This window comes from Lepidochelys olivacea, assembly GCF_965140295.1.
Source record: "Lepidochelys olivacea isolate rLepOli2 genome assembly, chromosome: 9".
NCBI classification, from domain to species: Eukaryota; Metazoa; Chordata; order Testudines; family Cheloniidae; genus Lepidochelys; species Lepidochelys olivacea.
The window spans coordinates 80,544,179-80,567,021 of NC_140419.1; the positions used below are offsets into that span (position 1 = coordinate 80,544,179).

The window sequence follows — 22,843 nt, forward strand, 5'->3', positions numbered from 1 at the left end:
GTAGTGTACATTTTGAAACAAACTATTAAGTGGTGATAAGATTAAAAATGGACTATTGGATGTCACCAAGGATGAAAGATGAGAGTCCCTGTCTTAAGCAATGACCTAACACACAACCTGGAAAGTCTTACTCTTTGGGCTTGAATCTCCCTCTTCGGGGCTGTAAATCTTGTTCTTAAGGACTGCCAACCCTTGACATCTCTGCACTTACTGGGCAGGCTCAGCCAGGGTGGGCAGGATCCAGCAGCTGCTGCTACAGGGAAAGGACCAATAAGTTGCAGATGCAGGGGAAGGACCAATCGAGGCATAGAGACAGCTCCTTCTGAGCTGCACTGTCTGCTCCCCAAGGAAAAATCCCAGACATTGCCTCTTTTTTGAAAAATCTGCCCAGATGGACAGCAGATTACCTAAAAAGAAGCAACGTCTGGGAAAACCCAAATATATGATAACCCTACCCAGCCAGGGACAACGCCCCTCCCTTCCCCCAAAATTCCACCCATGGTGTCAGAGAGAATTTGGGGTTTTCTCAACGTTCCGTTTTGATTTGACTGTATTCACCTTTCAGTTCTCCTTCTGCTTCAATCTTCCAAGTTCTTTTGAGGCAGATTAGATTATTTAATCTTTCTGCAGACTAGTATGGGTGAATGTCCATGGATATAACCTAAAGCAAAGATAGAATTTGGTATTCTACACAAGTTCTACTATCTCCATGAAGATTATTTCCCTTAGAGGTGCCCCAATGGATTCATTTCTTTCAAAATGTATATAAATTTTTTGTCTCATGTAATGATTGTCTAATGTATGTGTATTCTGACAATAGCTATCTAATCTCTCAGAATTTACATTATTGAAAATAAATGAAACTAAGTAATCATTACCCAAGAAATAAATCATAATATTTTGAAAGTGATACAGCTCCACTTCCACCCCCTAGTTGTCCTCTTGGTAGTTCTCTCAGAAATAATCTCATGAAGATATAATTCAAAACTCTATACAAATTCTACTATACTCCCATCAGGCTATATAAAATACACATGTAAAATTTCCCCTGAAATTCCTTTTCACAAAAGAGGTTTAAATAAACTACAGTCTAAATCTGTCATGGGTCTAGCTATGATTTCTTTGTTATTGTTTTGGTGGCCTATCTTCTGATTAGATGTTATAAATAGCATGTACAAATCTTCATTTAGGGTTTACTGGTTATTTTTCCTATGCTAATGATTCCAGATTTTGAAATAGTTGAGAATGATTAAACATGTTTTCAGCTGATAATCCATCTTTCCAGACGTACAAATCTTCTAGATGATAGTCTTTTCTTCCTCTTACTGGGTTCTATGGGAATAGAAGTTTATTGATTTTTAGCTTGGCCCTAGCAGTTGCCAGAGTCCAAACTTTCTGTGCACAAAAGAGTGGAGTTTAATAATAAAGCACCTTTATAACTAGGCCCAGGTAATAACCAAAGAAAATATATATTGAACTTTGCGGTTTCCATTTCTGTCCACTGGCAGAGGAGGCATTAGATCCATAGGGTGAGAGTCAGAATAGGAAATGTATCCAGAGATTGTGCATGTTTAGGATTGGAGGAATTACAGATATGGTGGATGGAGGTTTCCTGTTATATAGCAGGAGGGGAGAACCTGTGATGTACTCCGTGAAGGCTGTGACAGAAAGGGGGAACAGAGATCCTGGTTCCTCTCCCCAAGTAAACCTCAGACAAAGCATATCATATTCTACTGAAGCAGAAATATTCACACAAGCAATTAAAGCCAACTCTAGTTTCATAAATTAATAGATTCAAAAATTCTAAGGCCAGAAGGGACAACCATGATAACCTATTCTGACCTGCTGCATAACACAAGCCCTAAAACTTCCCCAGAATAATTCTGGTTTGACCCATGGTCCCATATGTCTTCAATTTTGGCTGGGTTGTATTAACCAGCCCTGGGTATTAGAGGAACAAATGTTTTGCGAAGCAGAAAGTTTCAAAACACCACTATCTTGAATAATGTGAATCCGGTGCAAACTATCCCTTATTTTAAAGAATGCCAGAATACATTTGCTCCTTATTTTACAGGCTAAGCTCCCTTTTTCAAAGACTCGCCTCTAGGGAGCAGAGAGAGATTCATGTTCCAAAAGTGCTCTTCCAACCTGCAGCAAATGAAACATGCTCTTTAGCCATCAAGGGCAGGCCTTTCCGGAAATGCCCAAGAAAAACAAATTCTCATGGAAGATCCCATCTGCATGAAAAGAATCTGTGTCTGTAGGAAATCTGGAAACTCTATGGCAAATGCTGATGGTGAGAGAACAGTTTCCTCTCCAAGAAGGTGGAAGCACTTCTCCCTTAAACAGAACCATACTGTCAGAGCAGGTGAAGCTGAAGGAGAGCCCAGACAAAGACGAACTTGATCATATAGGTGAAGGAACTTAATGGATTTTTGTAGTCTGTATACTAGGGTCACTGACTCTAGCCCTTTCCTTCCGTCTCTGTAACCAATCCAGATGACTGAGTTTGGGTGAATCCCACTTACAATATTTCTTTAAGGCTTTGTTTAGCTTGTATCCTCTGAAACATCAACTCCCCTAAGATCCATACTTGCCTTATATTTCTGCAGATATCCCCAAAACACAGACTCCGTATCTATTAAGCTCTACAGACCATGATCATCTCTTCCAGCCACATTGACCATAGCCTGGCTAACAAGTTCCTTAGCCTGGCTTCTGAAGATAGGACAAAGAGCACAGTAAGAGCAAAATGTAGAGATTAAATATACACAGACATTTGAAAAAGACCACACAAAGCTCAATAATTAAATAGTCCTAATTTATGGAAATAGCTCTCCAAACTTTTCCTCCAACGAATGCTATTGTGATGAGACACACCAGATTGTGTGTGTGTGTGTGTGTTTCCTTGGTGTATTGTGAGGCCATGTGCTTTCAGCTACTCGAGAAAGGAAAAGTGCCATTCTTGTATGGCAGTGAGTGCCTTCTCACAATTCTAAAATGAGCTGGGGCTCAGAAATACCAACAGGATCCTTGATGTGTTTTGGTATTTGTTCGTGACACAAAGTGGAGAGGCAGCATGGAAAAGTTTTCAAGTAGCAAAGAGGTTTGGGGGCTTGGGTTAAGTTCTGAGCAAAAACTCAGACAGATTCTTAGACCCAGATCCTCATCTAATATAAATGGTGACAGTTCCATTGACTTCAATGGACATATACTGATTCTGATACAGAATACAGAATCTGATTCCCAGTATTGCAAAGGTGTAATCACACTGTCATGGCTCATCAGCTGCAAAAAGGGTGATTCCATTTTCAAATGACGTGTTGGGTTCCAGGCCTCTTTCCCTGCCCCTCTGATCACACTTCCAAAGAAAGGCCATCTGGATCTCAGAGGCATCGCTGTTGTTTCTCTTCTTTATTTAGGGGCAGGGCACTATAACAGAAATGGCCTCCCTCCTGGGGACAGCCACACCTTTCACTTTGAACATGCTAATGCGGGAATTAATGTTTCTCTGCTGCCATAGGAAGTGGAGTACCTATTCCAGAATGCAGCCAGTGACATGCAGGTGTCACTCTAGAAGCACCATTCAGCAGATGTGATGGCCAAGGTGCTGGAGGGATTCCAGGAAGTGGCTTTTCCTCATTACAGTGTCCTCTGTGTGATGCTACTGTGTTCATATTGTGCTTGACCTCTGATCCGGAGTCACTTAGGTTCTCTATGTCCCAGTGTCCATATGGGTAGCATTGATACTGAAGAAATTCTGAATTCCATTTTGCAGTCTTAACCTCCATTTTGTGTCTCTGGCTTCTCTCTGGAGTAAGCAGAAATCATTTCACCACAGAACGTTGCAGGTTACTTACCATAGGACATTGTAAGTCAAATGACCAGAACTCAGCATAAAATGAGGTATGGACATGAAGTTGCCTAGATCTGGAGCATGGGCAGTAAGTTAGATGAGGTAATCATGGCTCTGAGGTAAAACAACACAACTAGGCATGTGCCAAATGAGATAATGCTGGACAATAAGCATGTGAAACATAAGGTTGAGAAGAGGTCAGTTTGCTTCTTCTGGTAGCTAAGGGATGAGGTAATATCTAGTAGTGAGCATACTCAGTAGAGATTAAAATAGACAGTATAAAAAACAGTTCTGACAGGACAGCATAAAAGGCAGAGGATCAGGAGGCAGCAGTCAGTCAGGAAACAGCAAGATGAACTACTGGAAAGGAGCAGGAAGAGCTGCTGGAGAGAGAGAGAGAGAGAGAATTCCAAGCTTTCTAAATTGGCAGTTGACTGAAGGTGACAACAGCAGCAACAGCATCAGCATCAACCATTAATAACTAGCAGATAACATAACCCTGCTAGTTTTTAGTTTTAAGTATAATAGTTTAGTGTAGTTTTAGTATTTGTATGCTTGAAGTGTGCATGTGTGTGTGTGTATTTTAATTAAATTTTACATAAGAAAATTACAAAGTATAAAATTAAGAACTTGCTGTCCACCATCTGTGGCAGAACACATTGTTTAGAATAATTTAAACTGCATGCTATTGTAGTTTAGATGCTTTTTTAATTTGCAATAAGAGATTTGTGTCTAATTTATGTTTTAGATCATTAGTAGTTATTTTAGATTACATTGTAGAAGGGATTATTAGTTACATCAATAAAATACACTTTGTTTTGGAAAGAATACTGCTGGTGTCAATCATTTATTGGAAGGTTATATCCATGTCCTTCAGTGTTTCCTTAACTGCCCTGAAAACCCATACTTCTGGAGGGATAGCTTAAGGTGTTGATAGGCCGGTTATTCTGGGGCACTCCAAAATCCATTTTTCGGGGTAATAGCATGGGGATAATATTACCTACCTCTGGGAAGGGGGGTTGTGAGGCTGTATATGTTAATGTTTACACAGTCCTTTGAAAGTAATAATACTCGTCATATATTGTGTTGTTTGTCTGAGATATGAAAACCCTTTCAACAGGGGGATAAGCCTTATCCCTGTTTTACAGCTGCAAAGTGCTATGTAAGTACTGTTATTCATAAATGGAAGCCATCTCTCTCCACAGCACTACTGAGGATCCTGAGGAGGACTGACTCATTGAAGACCACTGAATGAGATAGATATTTGGTTGAGGTAAGCTTGGTGTCACTCAAAAGCTTGTCTCTCACCAACAGAAGTTGGTCCAATAAAACATTACCTCACCCACCTTGTGTCATGTCCGATTTTTAGGTTTTGTCTAGACTAGGATTTAAAAGATGTGATGACTTGTCTAACCTGATATAAAGTAAAACATCTACACCTCTGTCAAGGCAAAATAATTTCACTTTCACATGAGCTAATTTTATTCAGTTGAAAGTGCAACTACCCTGCAAAAGAAAGAAAACAGAAATGTGATAATTTTCATTGTGTTGCAAAGTAGTTTGTTTTCAACAAGCCATGCTGACCTACCACTTTGCTAGACGTGGAATAAAGGGAGGCCGTGGAGTCAACAGAAGCTCCTGAGGCTCTGTTTAAACTCAGCTTAAAATTTATTTCAATATTTATATAAATAATTATTTATATTTATATTAACTTGATATACCGTTGTGGCGCCCATTTGAAATCCAAAGAGTTGGGATGACCATATTTCTCTAAACTGAAAACGGGATGCACGGAGGGGGGCCCCAAGCTGCCTGGCGTTGCCACTGGCCCAACCCGCCTAGCATCACCGTTCTCCCCGCCAACCGGCCACACCCCTAGTGGAGCCAAGTAGCCGAGATGGGGGCGGAGGGGAAGAGGAAGGGGTATGGGCTGGGCCCTGGCCAGCAAACCAGGGTAAGTGTGTGAGTCCTTTGGGGCTTGGAGCCAGGAGATGAAGCTATCTGACTATGATCCAGCTAGCAGTGGGATGCCCCTGTGGGAGCTGGTATAGCAGGCTGGGCCAGGAAGCAGGCTGGGTAGCGGGAGGGACCAAGGAAACACCAGACAGCAGCCCTGGGGAAGGGCGGGGAGAGGCCAGGATCCCCCCCGCTAGCGCGGTGCCGCAGCACAAGTGGATGCTGGGGCCAGGACCAGCCGGGCACTTACCTGCTGGGTTGCTAGGGGACGCTGTGCGCCGGGCTGCTGCGGAGCGCGCGCGCGCGCCCGCACCCTCGCCCCCGCGGCAAGACCCTCCCTCAGCCACGTGCTCGCTGGAGGAGCCAATGGAGGAGGGCGGAAGCTCACGGCCCTCTCTCCGCTTTGATTGGCCGGGGCCACGGCCCCGCGGAAAGGCTGGGCTCCGGGCGCGCGGCATGGCGGGGAGTGGGGCTCGCGCGGAGCCGGGGCGACGGGCGGCAGCGCCGGCCCGCGGGAAGCGCCCGCCGCGGCGGACCGTGGTGGCCTGGAGGAGCAAGGCCGAGTGGGACCAGGTGATGGTGGGGCTGTACTGCGGGGACTGCCGGCTGCAGCGGGACGCGCTGGACCGGGTGTCGGGCTGGCGGAGCAGGTGAGGGGGCGCCGGCGGAGGGGCTGTCCCAGGGGAGCCACAGTGCCCCAGGCGGGGCCGGGCTGGAGCCCCGGCTGTCCCGCTCTGCCCGTCCTGGCTGGGTGCGCCTTGCACTGCCGGCCCCGGCGTGCTGGAATAATTTGTAGAGTGGGGGGTGCTGAGAGCCCTGGCTCGTCCGGCCTCTGAGTGTCCGTGCGTCTCCATCCAGCACTTGCAAAGTATCTCTTATTCTGCTCATAAGCAGAGACCTGCTGAGGAGACTGTTCAGTGAATTGGTGCAGTGAAGGAGTATCTTACATGGACTAGGCTGTGAATCCAGCAGGAAGACCTCAAGGCAATTAACTTTTTGCCGTTTCCCCCTTTTTAATGGGAATGGTATAAGAATGTTTGTTATGCTTCCCCTGTCTCTAGGTATGGGCACAGAATGCCTTTAGCTGTGGATTGCACTGCCGATCTGATTCGCTGTAAAATCCTGGATACATCTGGCAACATGAGATCTCATGAACTGGTCCTTCTGTATGGTCTGGCTCTCGTGAGGTAAGACTTAAAGGTCTTTGTACAGTTGGAAAAGGACAGACTCTGGGGGAGTGCAGTATTCTCTTGCGCAATTCCATTTTGTAGCTGCTTGACAGCAATATCCCACTTGAATGTGTGGGTTAACTCTCCCCCTGAGTGTCAGGGTTTCTGGTAGCTGTTTTTAATCTTTGAAATACTCTTCTCTTGTCTGTAACCTCTGCATAGGTTTGTGAATCTAATCACAGAGCGGAAGCAGAAAATTGTCAACATTCCCCTGAGACGATTAGCTAAAGAGGTACTTTTGAATAAGAGTTCCTTGCTGGTTTACATGTGCATGTAGACAACATACATGTTGGTGTCTAATTGTCAGTGATGTTCCTCTGTTATATGTTAAAACGTTTGGCCACTTGTTGCCTGGCTGTTGCCAGCTAAAAGGATTTAGTGTTTGAGAAAGATGTAGCCTGCTCCGTAGAGGGGGGGAAAGCACCAAATTTAGTGTAAAGATTATATTTAGTTGTAAATCAACGTTTTGATGGTTACCAGCCAATGAAAGTCAATCTCTCTTTAGAAAAATAAACTAAAAGATGATTTAAAGCAAGGTTTTCTGTGGGGTAACTTAAAATGCTTTAGTTTAAATCAAAATCCATCCTAATCTGAGCAATTAAGAAATGTTATTGCAACTCAAGGTAGTTTGTCAAAAACATTGGTTTTGTATGAATTTTAAGTTAGATTAGGATTGGTTAATGGAATTATTTTCATGAATATTGTTTGAGGAGCAAGGGGAACCTAGTCCCATGAAGAAACACAGCTTTGGATGTAAAGATTTCCCTGCAACATATGTAGCACCTCTTCTTCCCCCCAAAAAAATATGTACTTGCATCTCTTGGATATTGAGCTGTGGCTAGATAGGAGCCATTATAAAATCCTTTGGAATTTAAGGCCAGTGTTGAAATCTCACTCAAGGGCAAAGGCTAATACAGCAATAATCTCCTGTGCAACACCGGTGTGACCATGGTCTGTCTCCTTTTGAAGTGGATCGCTTCAGAGGAGAGAAATGGATCTTCTTCCCCCTCACCCTGAATACAAAACCTCAGGATCCAGTTGTAGTAATGGGATCAAACTAAAGCAAAAGAAACTTGAGATGAATGGCAAGAGAACTCCTGTGGTAGTGATGTCCTTCCTCTTATTGAAGAATTTCCAGGGGAAGGGATGAAAGTCAGTTAAATGCTTGTCTGGTCAGTTCTGAGACTATACTGTAGGCACCACCCTGCCTTGTGCACAGGGCCAAAGTCTGTTTGATCTTTAGCTTTCATGGTTCTGTACCACTTTAATTTTCAAGGACAGAATAAAATGTCTCCATTACCTAAACAAACATCAAAATCCGCAACTCCCTGCCTAGTCAGAACTTATTCTTAAGGGAAGTCAGAGTTGAATATAATATGTTGTAATGTCTTTAGAACAAATTGACTCAAAAGATTTCACAAGAGTAAGTTATCCAATTAAAGGGACCCTAGTGTAAATCCATACTTCTGTCTGAAAAGTGTTATCTGCCATTGTTGCATGTAACCTTCAATCTTGAGAATGGAAAGACGAGGGAGGGGAGAATTGCTTGCTGTGTATTTTGTGTAGTCAGTTTTACTGTTTTCCTCTTGGTTGGTGACCTTCCCATTGTTGGGGGTGGTCTCTAACAAAGTGTTGGGGGAGAGGAAAAATACTTACAAAATAAATATGTAAATGAGTATAAAAATAAACTGGTACTTGGGGCTGGTGTATGATCTGAAGTTACTTCTAACTCTGACTAGATTTCAAGGTGATTGTGTCCCTTTAAAGTCACAAGAAAAGTAGCAGAAAGAAATAGTGAGGTGAAGGTGTGGGAGATGGTACCATCAGCTGAGGCTTGTAATGCACTGAAGAGTTGATGAGGCAGAGATATGCAGGAAGGAGATATGCATAGGAGAATATCTCTGGCCGTGAGGAGTTTTTTTTTTTACTCTCTTCTGAGCTCTGTCTCACCTGGGTGGCTGTTTGCCTGCATGTCTGGCTGCAATTAAATGCAATGCCTCATGTAATAATTTTGTGGTTCTTTCTAAGATGAACATCCCAATTTGGATTGTGAACCTTCGCCATGATCTGACCCATGGGAAACTGCCTCAGCTAGTTGCCTGCCGAAAAGGTGAGAGTCATGTACACACAGGCACACTCTGTGCCTAAGGAGCTTTTATGTTTCTGGGAGCTGCTGGTTGTTGTGTTTCTGCTGCTGCCAGGCACAGTTCTCAGTATTCTACTATGTGGTGCTTTGGACATGGGTTTGCCGTCTCCATGGTAGCAGAGCGCAGATCCACAAACTCCCAGGAGAGGTCAATGTAGAGACAGATGTGGCAGCAGCCCCAGTGGGCTGGGCAAGGAGGGCCTTGCCAGCTGATTGTGACGGGCGTGCCTATGACTGGAGGGGGGCAGTAGCCTGGGGGAGGGGAAGGAGGAGAATCTGGGAAGTGGGGTGCTACAGTGGGTTATCCTGCCAAAGGGGCAATGTGGCCTTAGGCTGGGGACAGCAGAATGGTGTAGGTGAGAGGTCAAGAGACTGAGGGAATGAAGGAGGCAGGCCCTTTCCTTCCAAAGCTTCTAGTTTTGGGAGAAGAGGGGGAAAATCTAAAATAAGAAACTGAAAAGCCTCACAAGCCAACTGAAAGGGATGTGGAGGAAGGGAGGGAAAGGACTACAACTCCATTGGTTTTAAGGGAAGGAATGACAAATGGAGCTGGCACCATTTTATGGTAACCGAAAACTGGTTATGCTATAGGTGCTCCTGCACCCCTTCTGTCTGCCATCCCTGATTGCGGGAGCTGAGTGGGGCTGGAATTACTCCTGTACAGCAGAAATTAATAGATTTAAAACAAGATTGTCAGACTGTGTTCAAATTCTGGCACTTAAATCTACATAGAGGGACTTGGATTAAGAGATCTGATTTCAGAGGTGCTGAGAATTGGCAGCACCCACTACCATTCTCACTGAAGTAAGATTTTCAGCACCTCTGCATAAGCGGTCTGATGTCTAAGTAGGTATCCAAGTCTGCAAATTTTGGTTTAATTATTGAGGTGCTAGATAGAAAGGGATTTTGCTAGAAGTTATCTAATCCAGGTTTTCTTAACCTTTGGGTTGGGACCCTAAACTGGGTCACCAGAATGTTTCTAAAGGTCAGATGACAGCTCCTGTCCCACAGGCTGGCTGGGCTTGCCTCCCTGCTCCAGGCACTACAGCCTCTGGGGGCCCAGTGCCACTCAGGTCTGGCCCAGCCATCATGATGATGGCAGTCCAAATTTGAGTGAATGGCACTGAAACCCCATGAGCTAGGTCACAACTCCACTCACACAAATTTGGTCCAGTCAGGGGGATGGGGCCAAATCTGAGCAGTGCTGCAACCCCAGAGGTTGCAAAGCCTAGAGCAGAGAGCCAAGCCCAGCCAGCCCCACAGCACAGGAGCTGCCACTGTGGAGAGTGTGCTGGGCAGGACATACCCCTCCAGGAGGGCAGGACCTGACTAAAACCACCCCAGGGCCTCCACCCCCTATTTACTGCATCTCAGCGGGCCATAAACACTTACAAATGGGTCTTGAGCCTAGAAAGATTGAGAACCAGTGGTCTCCTCTGGAGTGGACGCTGAATTTTTACAAGTGGTTATAGTAGTGAGATAGTGACTAGAAAAAAAAGTTGTCAGACAATTGGATGTTTATAGTCTTTGCTTAGGTAACAAACACTATAATTAGGTGCTTGAATACTACATTGATGGGCACAGTATAAGAATCTGATCAGTTTTCTAAAAACTTTCACCTCTTGGACTGAAATCATCCAGGTTGAGAATCTGGCAAGGTGACAGCTGACAACCCCCCAGGGCTGTCTGTGTGTTTTGGCTGTCCAGTCAGAAGACACTTCCTTTCTTAGCAGGAAGTCACATTAGCCATAGCGTTTGTATTATTTCATCTCTGAATTCAGTAACTCTCAAAAGAGCTTAGTCACTAGTGCGGATTAAGTAAGTGCCTGCTCTATTCTAATAGAGTGAATTTCTCTGGGATAAAGAGGGAACAAATGGGCGTGTTGCTGTGTTTACCTTCAGGTTGTGATGTGGTGCTGGAGTGGCTACGCCGGACGTACTGGAGCCGTCAGCTGGGTAATAGTCTGGCTGGAGAATGTGAAGAAGAGCAGAATGAGGAGGTAGAGGCAGCAGCAACCGAGGCAGAGGTGGACAGTGACACAGAGGAGGCTCAGAACCCACAACCACCGGGCTATCAGAAACACAAGGAGCTTCATGGTGGGTGTCTGGGGAACAGTGACAGAGGTATCAAAGTTAGATCATGGTCATCTTCTAGTAGCTGGGAGCTTAAAGAACACACAAGTACTGCTGCTACTGCTACTTGATGGATATTCTCCCTGTTATAGGCTTCTATCCCCAGAACAAGCATGTCATGCACAGAAGTCACTCACCAGCTGGCACCTCCTTGTGATGAGGTGTGGGGTTGCTGGGCTTTCCCCTTAGTCACTTAATTGGTCCTCTGATGGCTGGTCTTCTATGCCCTGATCCTCCCAGCCAGGTCATTTAAAAGTTTGATGTCCTTCTCAGGTATCTAAGTGGTCAGGCCCCAACCTGGCTTCTCACGTATGGCCTTTTCAAAGTTCTTTTGCCCAGCTTAGCCCTGGGCCAGCACAAAGTCCTGCTAAATCAAACAGAACTTAATAGAATCACACTTCTTTTATAAAATAAGAAGTTTCAGGGCTTCTCTTTGGGTTCTTCAGTAGAAATCCAAAGTTACACACTAAATTAAATGCTACAAAGAACCTTGCATCCCCACACCTCCCAAAAAATCTTGAGCCTCTTGGGTTTCTCTTCAGCTCCCCATTTCTCTGCCTCCCTGAAGCCTGGCCCCTTGTTCTAGGGACTTACCACAGGAGTTAGCTCTGCTTCTGTGGCTCAGCTTTTCTCTACCATCAGCCCATAACGGCTGGGCTTCTTCCTTTTAAGTCCTACATCCAGCTCAGGTGTGGGAGGGCGGGGCTAATTAAGCAGGGTTGGCTAGCCCTGGGCCTCCTGGACCTTAAAGGGGCAGGCCATCCTATTACACTCCCTTAGCACAGCTGGTACAATTGCTGTTTGGGGCTTTGATGGTTATTGGTGGGTCTGACTTTTCTCATACCAACTGTCTGGATTTCAGCACAAACACTGTTCTTAGCAGTGGAACCCCAGTACCATAAGGGTAATATGTATTAGGTTGGAATAATTTAGTGTTGAAACTGGTCAAACCAGGTTTCAACTCCTGACTATAAATCTAAGGGTTAATTCCAAGTTCCACTCTAATGCCCCACTACACTCCTGAAAAGCCTAGATCACCTATTTAGTCCAGGGGTCTCTGCAGTGTCTTTCTATTGAGCGGGGATGATACATAATCCTTCTAAGTGATGTCAGTTGGTCCCCATAAAACTGAGTGCAAAATAGGAGTCCGCTTTTTTAAAAAAAATAATAATAATAATCAGACCCCAGGTATAGGTCATCAATCCAGCAAGTGCTGATCCGGTGCCTCTTGGTAACAGGAGACACCTTCAAAGAGAGAGGACACCAGCAGATCAGATGCACCTTAGTTGTCTGTCACTAATTCTTTTTTCCAGTCCTGTGTCTAACTTACTGGTGGCTTAAGCCAAGTGTTAGACTGAGCCTCCCAGCTGGCCAAGTAACCTCTCTGAAGAAGGAATTTTAGTCAATTTCATCTATAGCCCTATCTCTCTTCTGCATTTTCCTGCTTATCTGCAGACACATGCTGTTCGGCCTGGTCCAGGTCCTTCTTCTGTTGAATCAGCTCTTCTGCCTTCTCAGAAGAGATCTGGATCAGTAGCAGTTTTGTATAATTGAACAGTATTATAGTTATGGGAAGTGCTGAGTAGTGAATAGTAGCTGAAAAGGTAGAAGCAGTTCTCACAGTAGAATCATTCTAATGCCTCCTGAAAAAGCCAGGTTATTAGGAAGAATGTTGGGTGCAGGATTTATTAATATATCAATCCCTACATGAAATTGAGTCTAGGGGTCACAGTCTAATTGAGCTTTGGACAGATGCTCTCTCAACCAGAAGTTAGGGGCTTGATGCAGGAAGTACTGGGTGAAATTCTATTAAATGTGTTAATCCGGGGGTCAGACTAAATGAACATAATGGTCCTTTCTTGCCTTTGATTTTTTTTTTTTTTTTAATATCAGTTGGTCTGCTTTCAGACCCTGCCTCTCGGTTGTGAGCCTAGTCTACGTTACTTCGTGGCTTTGTGTGTGTAAAGTGACCAAGAGACAGAGGGTATTGGCTGAAGGAGCCAACGTCTTATGGTTTGAGACTCAGGCTTGGTCTACCCTACAGAGTTAGGTCGACGTAAGGCAGCTTATGTCGACCTAATTATGTCAGTGTACACACTACAGCCTTGCTCCTGCCGATGTAAGTGCTGTACTACACTAATATCATAACTTCATCTCCACGAGAGGCCTAGAGCTTATGTCTGGGTAGTTAGGGTGATGCAGTGTCCATGTAGACACTGCATTACTTACATGGGCTATTGGCTGTCATTCTTGTCAATTTCACGGCTCCATGCGCCTGCCTGCTCCCCGCTTGGAGCCTGGCTGCTCCCTGCTCCCAGCCCAGCTGCTGCCCGGGCTCCCTACTCCAAGCCGGGCTGTGCCATCCCAGCTCCCTACTGCCAGCCAGGCTTCTGCCGGACACTTCCCGCTCCCTATGGGGAACCCTGGTGCTGCAAGGAGGCTCCCTGCTGCTGGGAGCCTGGCTCCTCCACTCCTCCGGCTCTTGGCTCAGCAGGGAGCCTCGGGGCAGCTGCCGGGTTCCCAGCAGGAAGCTACATGTGGAGCTGAGAGCTCAGGCTCTCAGCCCACCACACTGTTCCTCTTAAGTCAGTGGAAACACACCTGTTGAGGATGCGCACCACCGACGGGAGAAGGATAGTGTGGACATAGTAACAATTACTGTGGTGGTTGACAGTTTGCCTAATAAGTCGACTCACATTTCTAGTGTAGACATGTCCTAATATGATTAAATTATTTAACATAGTTAAAACTAGAAAATACTCTGAAGAATTCCAAGAAGACCTAATCAAAGCCAGGTGATTGGGCAGCCTGATGGCAGATAAAACTCAGTGATAACAAATGCAGGGAAATTCACTTTGGAAGAACTGTTACATCTTCAGCCAGAACACTATCTTCATTTCTGGTCATCTTGTCTCATAGATACAGTAGAAGCAGAAGAAGTCCAGACGTAGACAAACACTTAAAACTGATGAAAAGAAATACAATTTGACTTACGTAATTGGCCTGTGGAATTTGTTGCCACAATATATCCTCAATGTCAAGAGTTTAATAGGAGTACAAAAAGGATTGTATGTTTATAACATCCACAGTTCCATTACATAGGACTTAAAACAAAATTATAAGGGCTAGAAACCCTCATGCTTCAAAGCACAAGATAACTACTAATTGTCAGGTACAGGAAACATCTCTTCCTATGGTCAAGTTCTTTTGTAGTTGTCTATGACAGGGTTTCTTGCACCTTCCTCTGTAGCATCTGGAAGTGGTCACTGTTGGAGACAAAATATGGACTAGGTGGACCACTGGTCTGATCCAGTATGGCAATTCCTGTATTGAACTGAAGAGACTGAGAACTGCTAATCTAGTATAATCAAAGAATTGCCAGGTATGGATTTATATAATCTCTGCATTTCACTGTCTTAAGCCTTGAGTAAGCATTGAACAGTATGTAAATGGCTTGCCCAAGGGGGGTCAGTTTGGAGAGGATAGCTCACTAGTTCCTTAAAGATAGGAAGGTTCCATTTCTCTGTGTGAAATGGGAGTTATATTAGCTCCTCATTACCTGTTTAAACCATGTAATTGTATTTATTTCTAGAGAAAGTCAGAGAGCTGCTGGTGTCCTACAAAAATCAGCAGTTTGGGGTAAGTGCAATTTGATTAACTCTTCGAGTGCTGCTTCTTTCCCTGCTGTGTAACTGCTTCTGTGCTTTTATCACAAATCTTCTTATTCAGACTCAGAAAACTGACATGCCTTGCAAGGCCTGACTTGGAATATCTGTGTGCAAGATTGGCTAGTTCACATATAATTAAGGCTTAGTTTATGTCACTGAGATCATGAAGTCACGGAATCTGTGACTTCCAGAGACCTCCATGACATTCTCTGCTTCAGCCCCAGGGGCTGAGGCACTCTGGAGCTGGAAGTCAGCGGGCCCTGGCAGGGTTCCAGCGACAGGTGGCAGCAGTGACAGGGGGCCCCTACAAGGTTCCAGCAACAGATGACACACTCCTGAGGGGGCCGTCCTTGGGGTTCCAGTGACGGGCAACAGCCTCGCACAGGGCGAAGGGAAGGGAGACACCTCAGGCGAGTGGCTGGGGGTGTCCCGTTTTCTCTTTGGGAAATACGGTCACCCTGCAACTCCCAGACGCCATGGGTGGAGGCCCCCCGCGCTCCCCCGCAGCTTTCAGCTGCCACAGGCAGAGGAGGAACCTCACAGCTCCCTGCCACCACAATGGCAGGGGGAACCATAGAGCCACAGCAGCAAAAGTCACAGACAGGTCATGGCTTCCGTGAATTATGGTTTCTTGTCTGTGACTTTTACTAAAAATAACTATGACCAAATCTTAGCCTTACATGTAATTATAGGAATATCTTTTTTCCCCACCAGTAATTTTTAAATCATCCTGGGGGAAAAACCTGCATAGGAGTGTCATACCAGTACTTCTGATGATTCTGCCCATGCTGCTTTGCAGTCCTGCTAGTAGTAGAAGTAGACTGAAACTTAGGTGATTTTTGCCAGTTTCAGAAGTGCCATTTCTTATCGAAAGTGTGAAGGCCCTGTGTTGTCAGTGACATAGCAGTTCATCCAGTGACCTGTAGATGGGGCTGTGAGCATTGCTGATGAAGAGAGCTCTCTGTTATGTAGCTTGGCTGTGCTCTTTTCTCTCCTGGTACTAAGTGTCTTGTGTGATTCATCAAAGCAAAGCAGGCACAGGTTCACTTCAGAGAGCAAGAAATGTGGGCTTCTTGTGGCTTGGGACATGATTAAACGTTATAGCATGGTTGTTTGTGTTTATATGTAATAGCCCCAAACCTGTCTCTGCAAATCCTGTGCCTTTTTATTCCTGCAGGAGGTTTAACAATATACTTTTAATTATTGAACTCAAGTCTTTAGAAGCTGATTGATATCAGTCATTTTAAAATAGTCTAAGATCTTCAGTCCAGCTTTTCCATCAGCCAGCCTGCTGTATTTGTGTCAGGGTTCAGTTGATAGGGATAGTGCTGGGCTTCAGGAGACCTGGATTCTACTCTTACAGAAATTCTACCACTGACTTGCTTTGTGATTTGCGACAAATAATTCAATTTCTCAGCTTCCTTCTCCTTAAAACAACAATAATGATACTTATGTCCTTAGTAAAGCATGTTGAGATACCCTGGTGACAGGTACCTTAGAAGACCTTCAGATAAGGACTGAAGCCAGTGGGAGTCTTTACATTGGCTTTATATGGGCTTTGGATCAAGTCTGTTGAGAACTCATCTCCATTTCCCTAAAGTAATATTTTCCAGTAACTCCTTCTCCTCCACCCCACAGACCATTAACTAAACCATAGGTAAGAACTACAACTGGCAACTTTACAATGTATTTAGAATAAACATCCAGATTTCTCTGTGAGGTATATGTGGAGATAATGACGCATCCCCATCCCAATTCCTAAAATCCTTGGGAAACAGTGTATTTGGTAATTGTGTATGTAAATAACATTTCTGTCTGAAAAATGTTACTGCTGTTACAAGTAATACTTACATTAACTGAAAGATTAGGAAATAATTTTTCTAGTTTATTCTGTTTGTTTCACAGTACTATATAGAGGGAAACTGTGAAACACAGTCAGTGTCTTTCTCCTGGGTCATTACAGTAGTGATAGGGGAGAGGAAAAAGTTACAAAATGAATAGGAAATTGTGATTATAAAAGTACATAAACTGGCAGTGGAAGGGAAGAAGCTGGTGCATGATCTGGAATTACCTTTTAACTCATTAGCTACATTTCAAGTTGACAGGTGTGTATATATAATGTTTTATTGGCTGGACAGTTGTCTCCTGGCAATTCCTTAAATCTGGTGTGAGATTTTCAGAGGCACAAGGGGCAATAAAGGCACCCAATTCCCATTGAAAGATAATAGATATTGGGCACTTAATTCCCATTTGTGCATTTAAAAATCCCCCCTCCCCTCCCTTAGTTCTGTGTCAACTGCTAAAGAAAAGCAACATTATTTCATCAAAATGGTATGCATGAATGACCATGTATAAATGCCCTGCTATTGATATCAACTAACCAAATAAACCCTTTAGCATGCTTGCTTCTGATACCATACCCTCCAAACATGCTATCCTGTACACCAGCCTTTTTGTTGGACATCTCTTAAGTAAGGTGTTCTTTCCAGTCTGTGCTTATTAACTATAGGAAAGGCCTGGGAATGTAGCTGAGTGCTGGAAAATAAATCTTCAGTGGAATAAACGGTGTGAACATTTTCCTCTCATTTTTAATGTATTGAGTATACCATTTTGAGAATTATGCCCACCAAACACAGTAGGAGATCCATGGACAGGATCTCTGTAAAACTCCTATTTGAATGCTTTTTTTCCCCCCCCTGTTCATTTTTTATCTATTTGATTGTTATGTTAAATATATGATCTGAATTATAAATTCATAGATATAGTTCTCAGCACATAGGTTGGTTTACTGCAAAACCATTGCTAAATATCTGCTGGGGAATATTTATGTATTTCTTACCAAAAAGGTTTGGGGAGGAAGGTCAGATGCAGGGAATAGTTTCCTGTATTGGCTCCATTCTGGAACAAATAAATCACATTTCTTCAGTACTGGGATTCTCAAAACCCCTCTTATCCCCCATTCTTTCTCATTACAAATAAACTGTTAATCAAAACATGGCCCAATTTAACCAGACATTAAATGTGATACATTGCAATGATGGGACAGGTAATAAATCGGCCTTACAAGTCATTTTTTGGAAAGTTCAGGCACTCCCACCCTTTTCTGGAGCAGAGCAGGAAGTGACTGTTCCAATAACTCAGGGGTCTTTTGTTTTGTGTGGGTTTTTTTTAATAGTCTGCCCAAAGCTATTTATAGTGTCCTGGACAGCACCTGGCAATGCAGGGGGAGAGAGTAGGAAAGATGAAGAGAAGGTGACATAGTTGCTCTGTGTAGGAGGGGAAAACTTCTAAATACTTTTTTTTAAAGTTTTGTTTTTAAAACAATTGATACATCATGGATTAAATTCCCCAGCCCCTCTTTTATTGTCTCTCCTTCCTCTGCTCTCACTGTAGTGCCCAGATATCCTAGAATATTCAAGGGGAAAATCCTTTGCAATCAAAATCACATTTAGTGAGGCATGACTTCATCATTGCAAATCCAAGAAGCTCCAGATTACGGGAACTTGGCTAAGCAAGTTCCGGATGGAGTGAGTAGACTTTCATAGAAGCAATTACATGTGGCTTATAGTTTTAGAATTAGCAACAAACTGTTTCACAGACTTGGTATATAGAGGATAGTAATAATTTGCATGTATATAATGACACATTGAATTAAGGAGTGTTGAGGGAATTTACAAACATTGAGACTTTACAGTACAATAAGCAAATTATCCTCATTTTAAAAGTGTGGGGGAAACTGCTCCAGAGAGGCTAAATGATATTAGTGACTGTGCAGTATGCTGTTCTACAACTTTATAGGGTAAAGTGTTCTTGCACTCATATGTGATGTGTTTGGTAAGTGTTTTCATGATGGAGGGAATACATATAATGAACAATAGAAGTAATTAATGGCAAGAAATAACTTTTCACACTGTTAAACTCTGTGGAAGCAATACACTGGTAACAGAAGAGTGAGATTATTATTATTATTTCTACAAGATTTCCATCCAACAGTTCAGAGGTGGTGTGAACTAGCTTGATTAATTTATGAAGTAATCCTAATTGTATCTGAGATTGGTTCTGATTTTAAATATTGCGTTGGATACAAATGATTCTTACATCACTGAACTAGAGATATTCTTGAATTAGCTGCTGTTGATAAAATGTACAGTTTGATTTTGCATTTTAGAGACTGTAAAATGCCAATGGCTTACTCTTTAAGGTCCATACCTGGGAACAGTGGATGTCTATAGACCTAAAAAGATGTATGGATTTCTAGAATCAATGTTAAATTTTGGAAATTAACTAGTTTTACAAATGGCTTGTCTGAACTACAGTTCAATTATAGTACAGTTATACTGGTGTACAGGTGCCTTTATACTAGTATAGCTATTACCATTCAGCAAGCTATCCTGGTATAAGACATCTTTATAGCAGTATAATTTTATCCATACTAGGGAGGTTGTACTGCTTTAACTATACTGGTAAAGCTAAGATCACTGAATTGACTGTAACAGTGAAACATTAATGTGTAGATCAGACCTAGGTGAGTTTCTTTAGTAAATACTCTAACATAAGGACACATATTCCTGCACATGTTCATGTTTAACTGGCTTGGAGATATTTTAATGATTCGTGATATTCAGGTCACATCTCAGACTTGATTTTTGTTACTTAAAACATCTGTTGCACCTCATCATTGTGACCTGTGCTAAGCAAATTAAACACACGCAACTTCAGACAAGCACAAGAAATCACGGTTCTCTAGGTTCTTCCAGGGCCTAACTGGTATTCCTTCAGTCTCATCATCTGCACAACAACTTCTGTGCCTACCCCTGTGTATGGGACTCCTTAACTCTCCGTATTCATCAGCCTCCTCAGAACAGAATTCTGCAGGAAGTCCTGTTGGTGATGAACACCATGTGCTGAAATGTCTTTTTTTTAAAAAATCACTGAGCACACGAAGGGTTGACCTACTTTTATCATGTACGTGGTGTTTGAGTCTGATTTACACTGTCAGCTTGGCAGTGTGTGGCCATGTCTCTTTTCCATACAGGATGAACCCCACCATATTAGTGCTCAGTAAATTAATGCCATCTACCCCCTGACACAGATATTAAAATCAGAAGGCATATTAAGCCACCCCTCCCCAGAAGACTCCGGTGTACCACAGAAGGGAGTGAAATATAGTGCAGAGGGCCCTGTGCTGAAAAGTCTCTGCACCTTCTCCCATGCACAAAAACTGCGAGAGCATGTCACCAAAACATTGGGAAATTTACACTTTCAATGATGTCACATTCCCTGCAGCCTCCACTGGCATTATGCCTGTGGTTTCCCAGCTGTAAACGGAAGGTGCCCTATACTGGTACTTTTCAGGGTAGTGATGGAAATGCTACTTGCTCTGGGTGCGAATGTCCCTATTAGCAGAGTGTATAACTTTGTGCTAAAGGGTGTGTGTGTGAAGCTGAAAGCGAGTCTGATTTCTAGAGTGGCAGCATATGTCTCTAGCGTTAGTCTTTCCTATTCTTGGTATAGCCTGACACCTTGCTTGCTGTTTTCCAACTGCTACTGCATCCTGAATGCTGCATAGATCACTAAGCTGATTTGACACTTGCGTCTCTGCCATGTGCTTAACATTAATGGCAAAATCCTGACTCGAGTAGGCATTATCTATTTTACAGGTGTGCACTTGGGAACAGAGATGGACTTGCTGGAGAGCAGAGGATAGAACCAGGGAGTCCTAATACCTAGTTTTCTGCCTCTGAATCCTTGATCATGCTCCCCTTTCAGTTTAGGCCTGTCCTTAGTCAGAACACTTCCGTATTAGTGCTTTATAATGCGGTTGAGAGGGAAGCTCTGAGAGCCACTCTCAGGGTTATGAATGAAATGCCTGGATTATGCATCTGCTCTTTATAGTAGTGCCTCCTGCTCTCAGTGACTCCCATGTAGCAAAATATATTTATTTACTGATACTGTTTTCTCTCTTATGCAGGTTCTTCAGGAGCTTCAGTCCTTACGAAAGGCCCGCAAAGCATGGTGTAATTCTTCCTCCGAGGTGGAGTGGATTTTGGCTCAGATTAAAGACTTGTTGCAAGAGAGCAGGTACAGTTTATCTGGAGAGCAGCCGCATACTCCAGGCAGGAACCATAACTCTGTACAGCTGTAGGGCTGTCTGCTTGCACCATTTTACTGGGTACTTTAAGTTAGTCACAGACAAAGTCATAGGTTGCTGATGATAACTCACCTATGGTCTTAGTTCTTGATTTCTGCTAAAGAATGTTTCCCCTGCCAGGGGCCTGTGTGTGCAGCTGGCCCTTGGATATGTGACCACTCTTTCTACTTCCTTTTTCTTTGTTGCTCTAACCTCAGCAGCCATTTGCTTGTGGGTGGGTGGGGATAATTGACAACTCAGTCAAGGTCACTTTGACCGATGGGGTGGTTTTGTGTATTTAACCCTTTGGCAATATGCTCTACCCGAGAAGTAGAATAAACCCAGTTCTATGAAGCACTACACATCAGTGCTTTATACAGGCAGCTGGCAAAATGGCAGCAGAGATGAAGAAATTGAAAGAAAATAGAGCAGTAGTTCCTTGTGAATGTTCTACTTCCATCTGAGAATTCAGTTTCACAACAGCCTTATGAGGTGGACATGGTCTAACTTTCGCAAGACCTCTATGGGGCAATATTAGCTCTGTTCACATCATTAAATATTTGTGTAACAGTAGATCCTGGAGGACTCGATTGGGATGGAGCCTCATTAGGCATTGTACAAAGTCGTATGAAGCCCCAGTCCCTGCCCCAAGAATCTTGCAGTCTGAGACAAGTGACACATGCAGGGCTGGGAGAGAGATATCAAATATATAATATATGTTAGAAATGTAGCTGCAAAGTTTTTGATAATTAGAAATATAAAGAATGTCAGATGCCCCCATTTGCACTTTAACCTGGACATCATAAATTGGTTGATTTTCTTTTAGGTATCAGTTGCAGGGGGATCCTAAAGAGGGAATTGAAAGATCATTGGATGGTAGTTTTGCCCTTCAGTTCAGATATAGGGGGTATCAAGGAAGAAAGCATAAAGATGTCAGTGTAAGAAGCTGACAAACGGGTACTTGAGGTTGGCATCATTGGTGGGGCAAGGGGAAACACACTAGGGGACAGAGCGGTGAAAGGTTTTGATGATGAAACAAGATGCTTGACTCTAATGTGAAATGGGATCGACTGGAGAGATTCAGGTAGGTGCTGATGCAGGAAAAGAAAGTGAACTTAGTACATTTTTAATTATGGCAAAACTGAAGCAGACAAGCTTTGCAACTAGATCTGATCATATATTGCAGTGATTTCCTAATGCTACCTTGTTGATGCTCTTGTCTATTTGAACACATATGTCCAAGATTTTGTGCAAAGCCTTTGGGAATCAAATATATAGGAGAGAATGATCATTGCTCCGACTGAAGGGAGTGTCATTTCTCTGGAGAATCCTACATTGTATAGCTTCTCTTCACGTTAGGACTATTACATAGCCTGGTATGTTTGTTCCATTAAGAGCAAGATGGTACGGTAAACCATCTTGTAGTATTCCTTCATGATTGTTTCTGTGAAAACCTTACCCCCACAAACCCTGAAATCATAAGTTAGCAGCTTGTCTGAAGCACTGCTCTGGGTTTGGTGTGTCATCAGATGTGTCCTCTCTCAGCTTTTGCTCTGTTTTCCACTGTTCTCGCTATGCTGTATGAGTGTGTACTGGGTACATTCAGCACTTGAAGTGCATTTCCAAATGCACCCAGAATGTTGTCTGGTCCTTAATTAGTTAGGCTTCTCCAAAAATATTTCACTTGACAACTTGGAGCTGTTTGTGCCTCTGAATGGCCTTTTA

General features: G+C 43.4%; 1 protein-coding gene across 2 annotated transcripts in view; it reads left to right on the forward strand.

Moving 5' to 3' along the window:
• Window positions 1-5,738: 5,738 nt before the first annotated feature.
• LAS1L (LAS1 like ribosome biogenesis factor) overlaps window positions 5,739-22,843 on the forward strand; it is a 47,548-nt gene continuing 30,443 nt past the window's right edge. The window contains exons 1-7 of one of the 2 annotated variants that reach the window (XM_084640128.1): window positions 5,739-5,810; window positions 6,874-6,999; window positions 7,204-7,273; window positions 9,070-9,151; window positions 11,090-11,284; window positions 14,913-14,959; window positions 20,960-21,069. In XM_084640128.1, the coding sequence (XP_084496254.1) occupies window positions 5,782-5,810; window positions 6,874-6,999; window positions 7,204-7,273; window positions 9,070-9,151; window positions 11,090-11,284; window positions 14,913-14,959; window positions 20,960-21,069 (659 nt within the window). In that variant the 5' untranslated portion in view covers window positions 5,739-5,781. Of the gene's footprint in view, window positions 5,811-6,219; window positions 6,463-6,873; window positions 7,000-7,203; window positions 7,274-9,069; window positions 9,152-11,089; window positions 11,285-14,912; window positions 14,960-20,959; window positions 21,070-22,843 lie in introns of those variants that run through there. The other variant, XM_084640127.1, reaches the window with a different exon arrangement.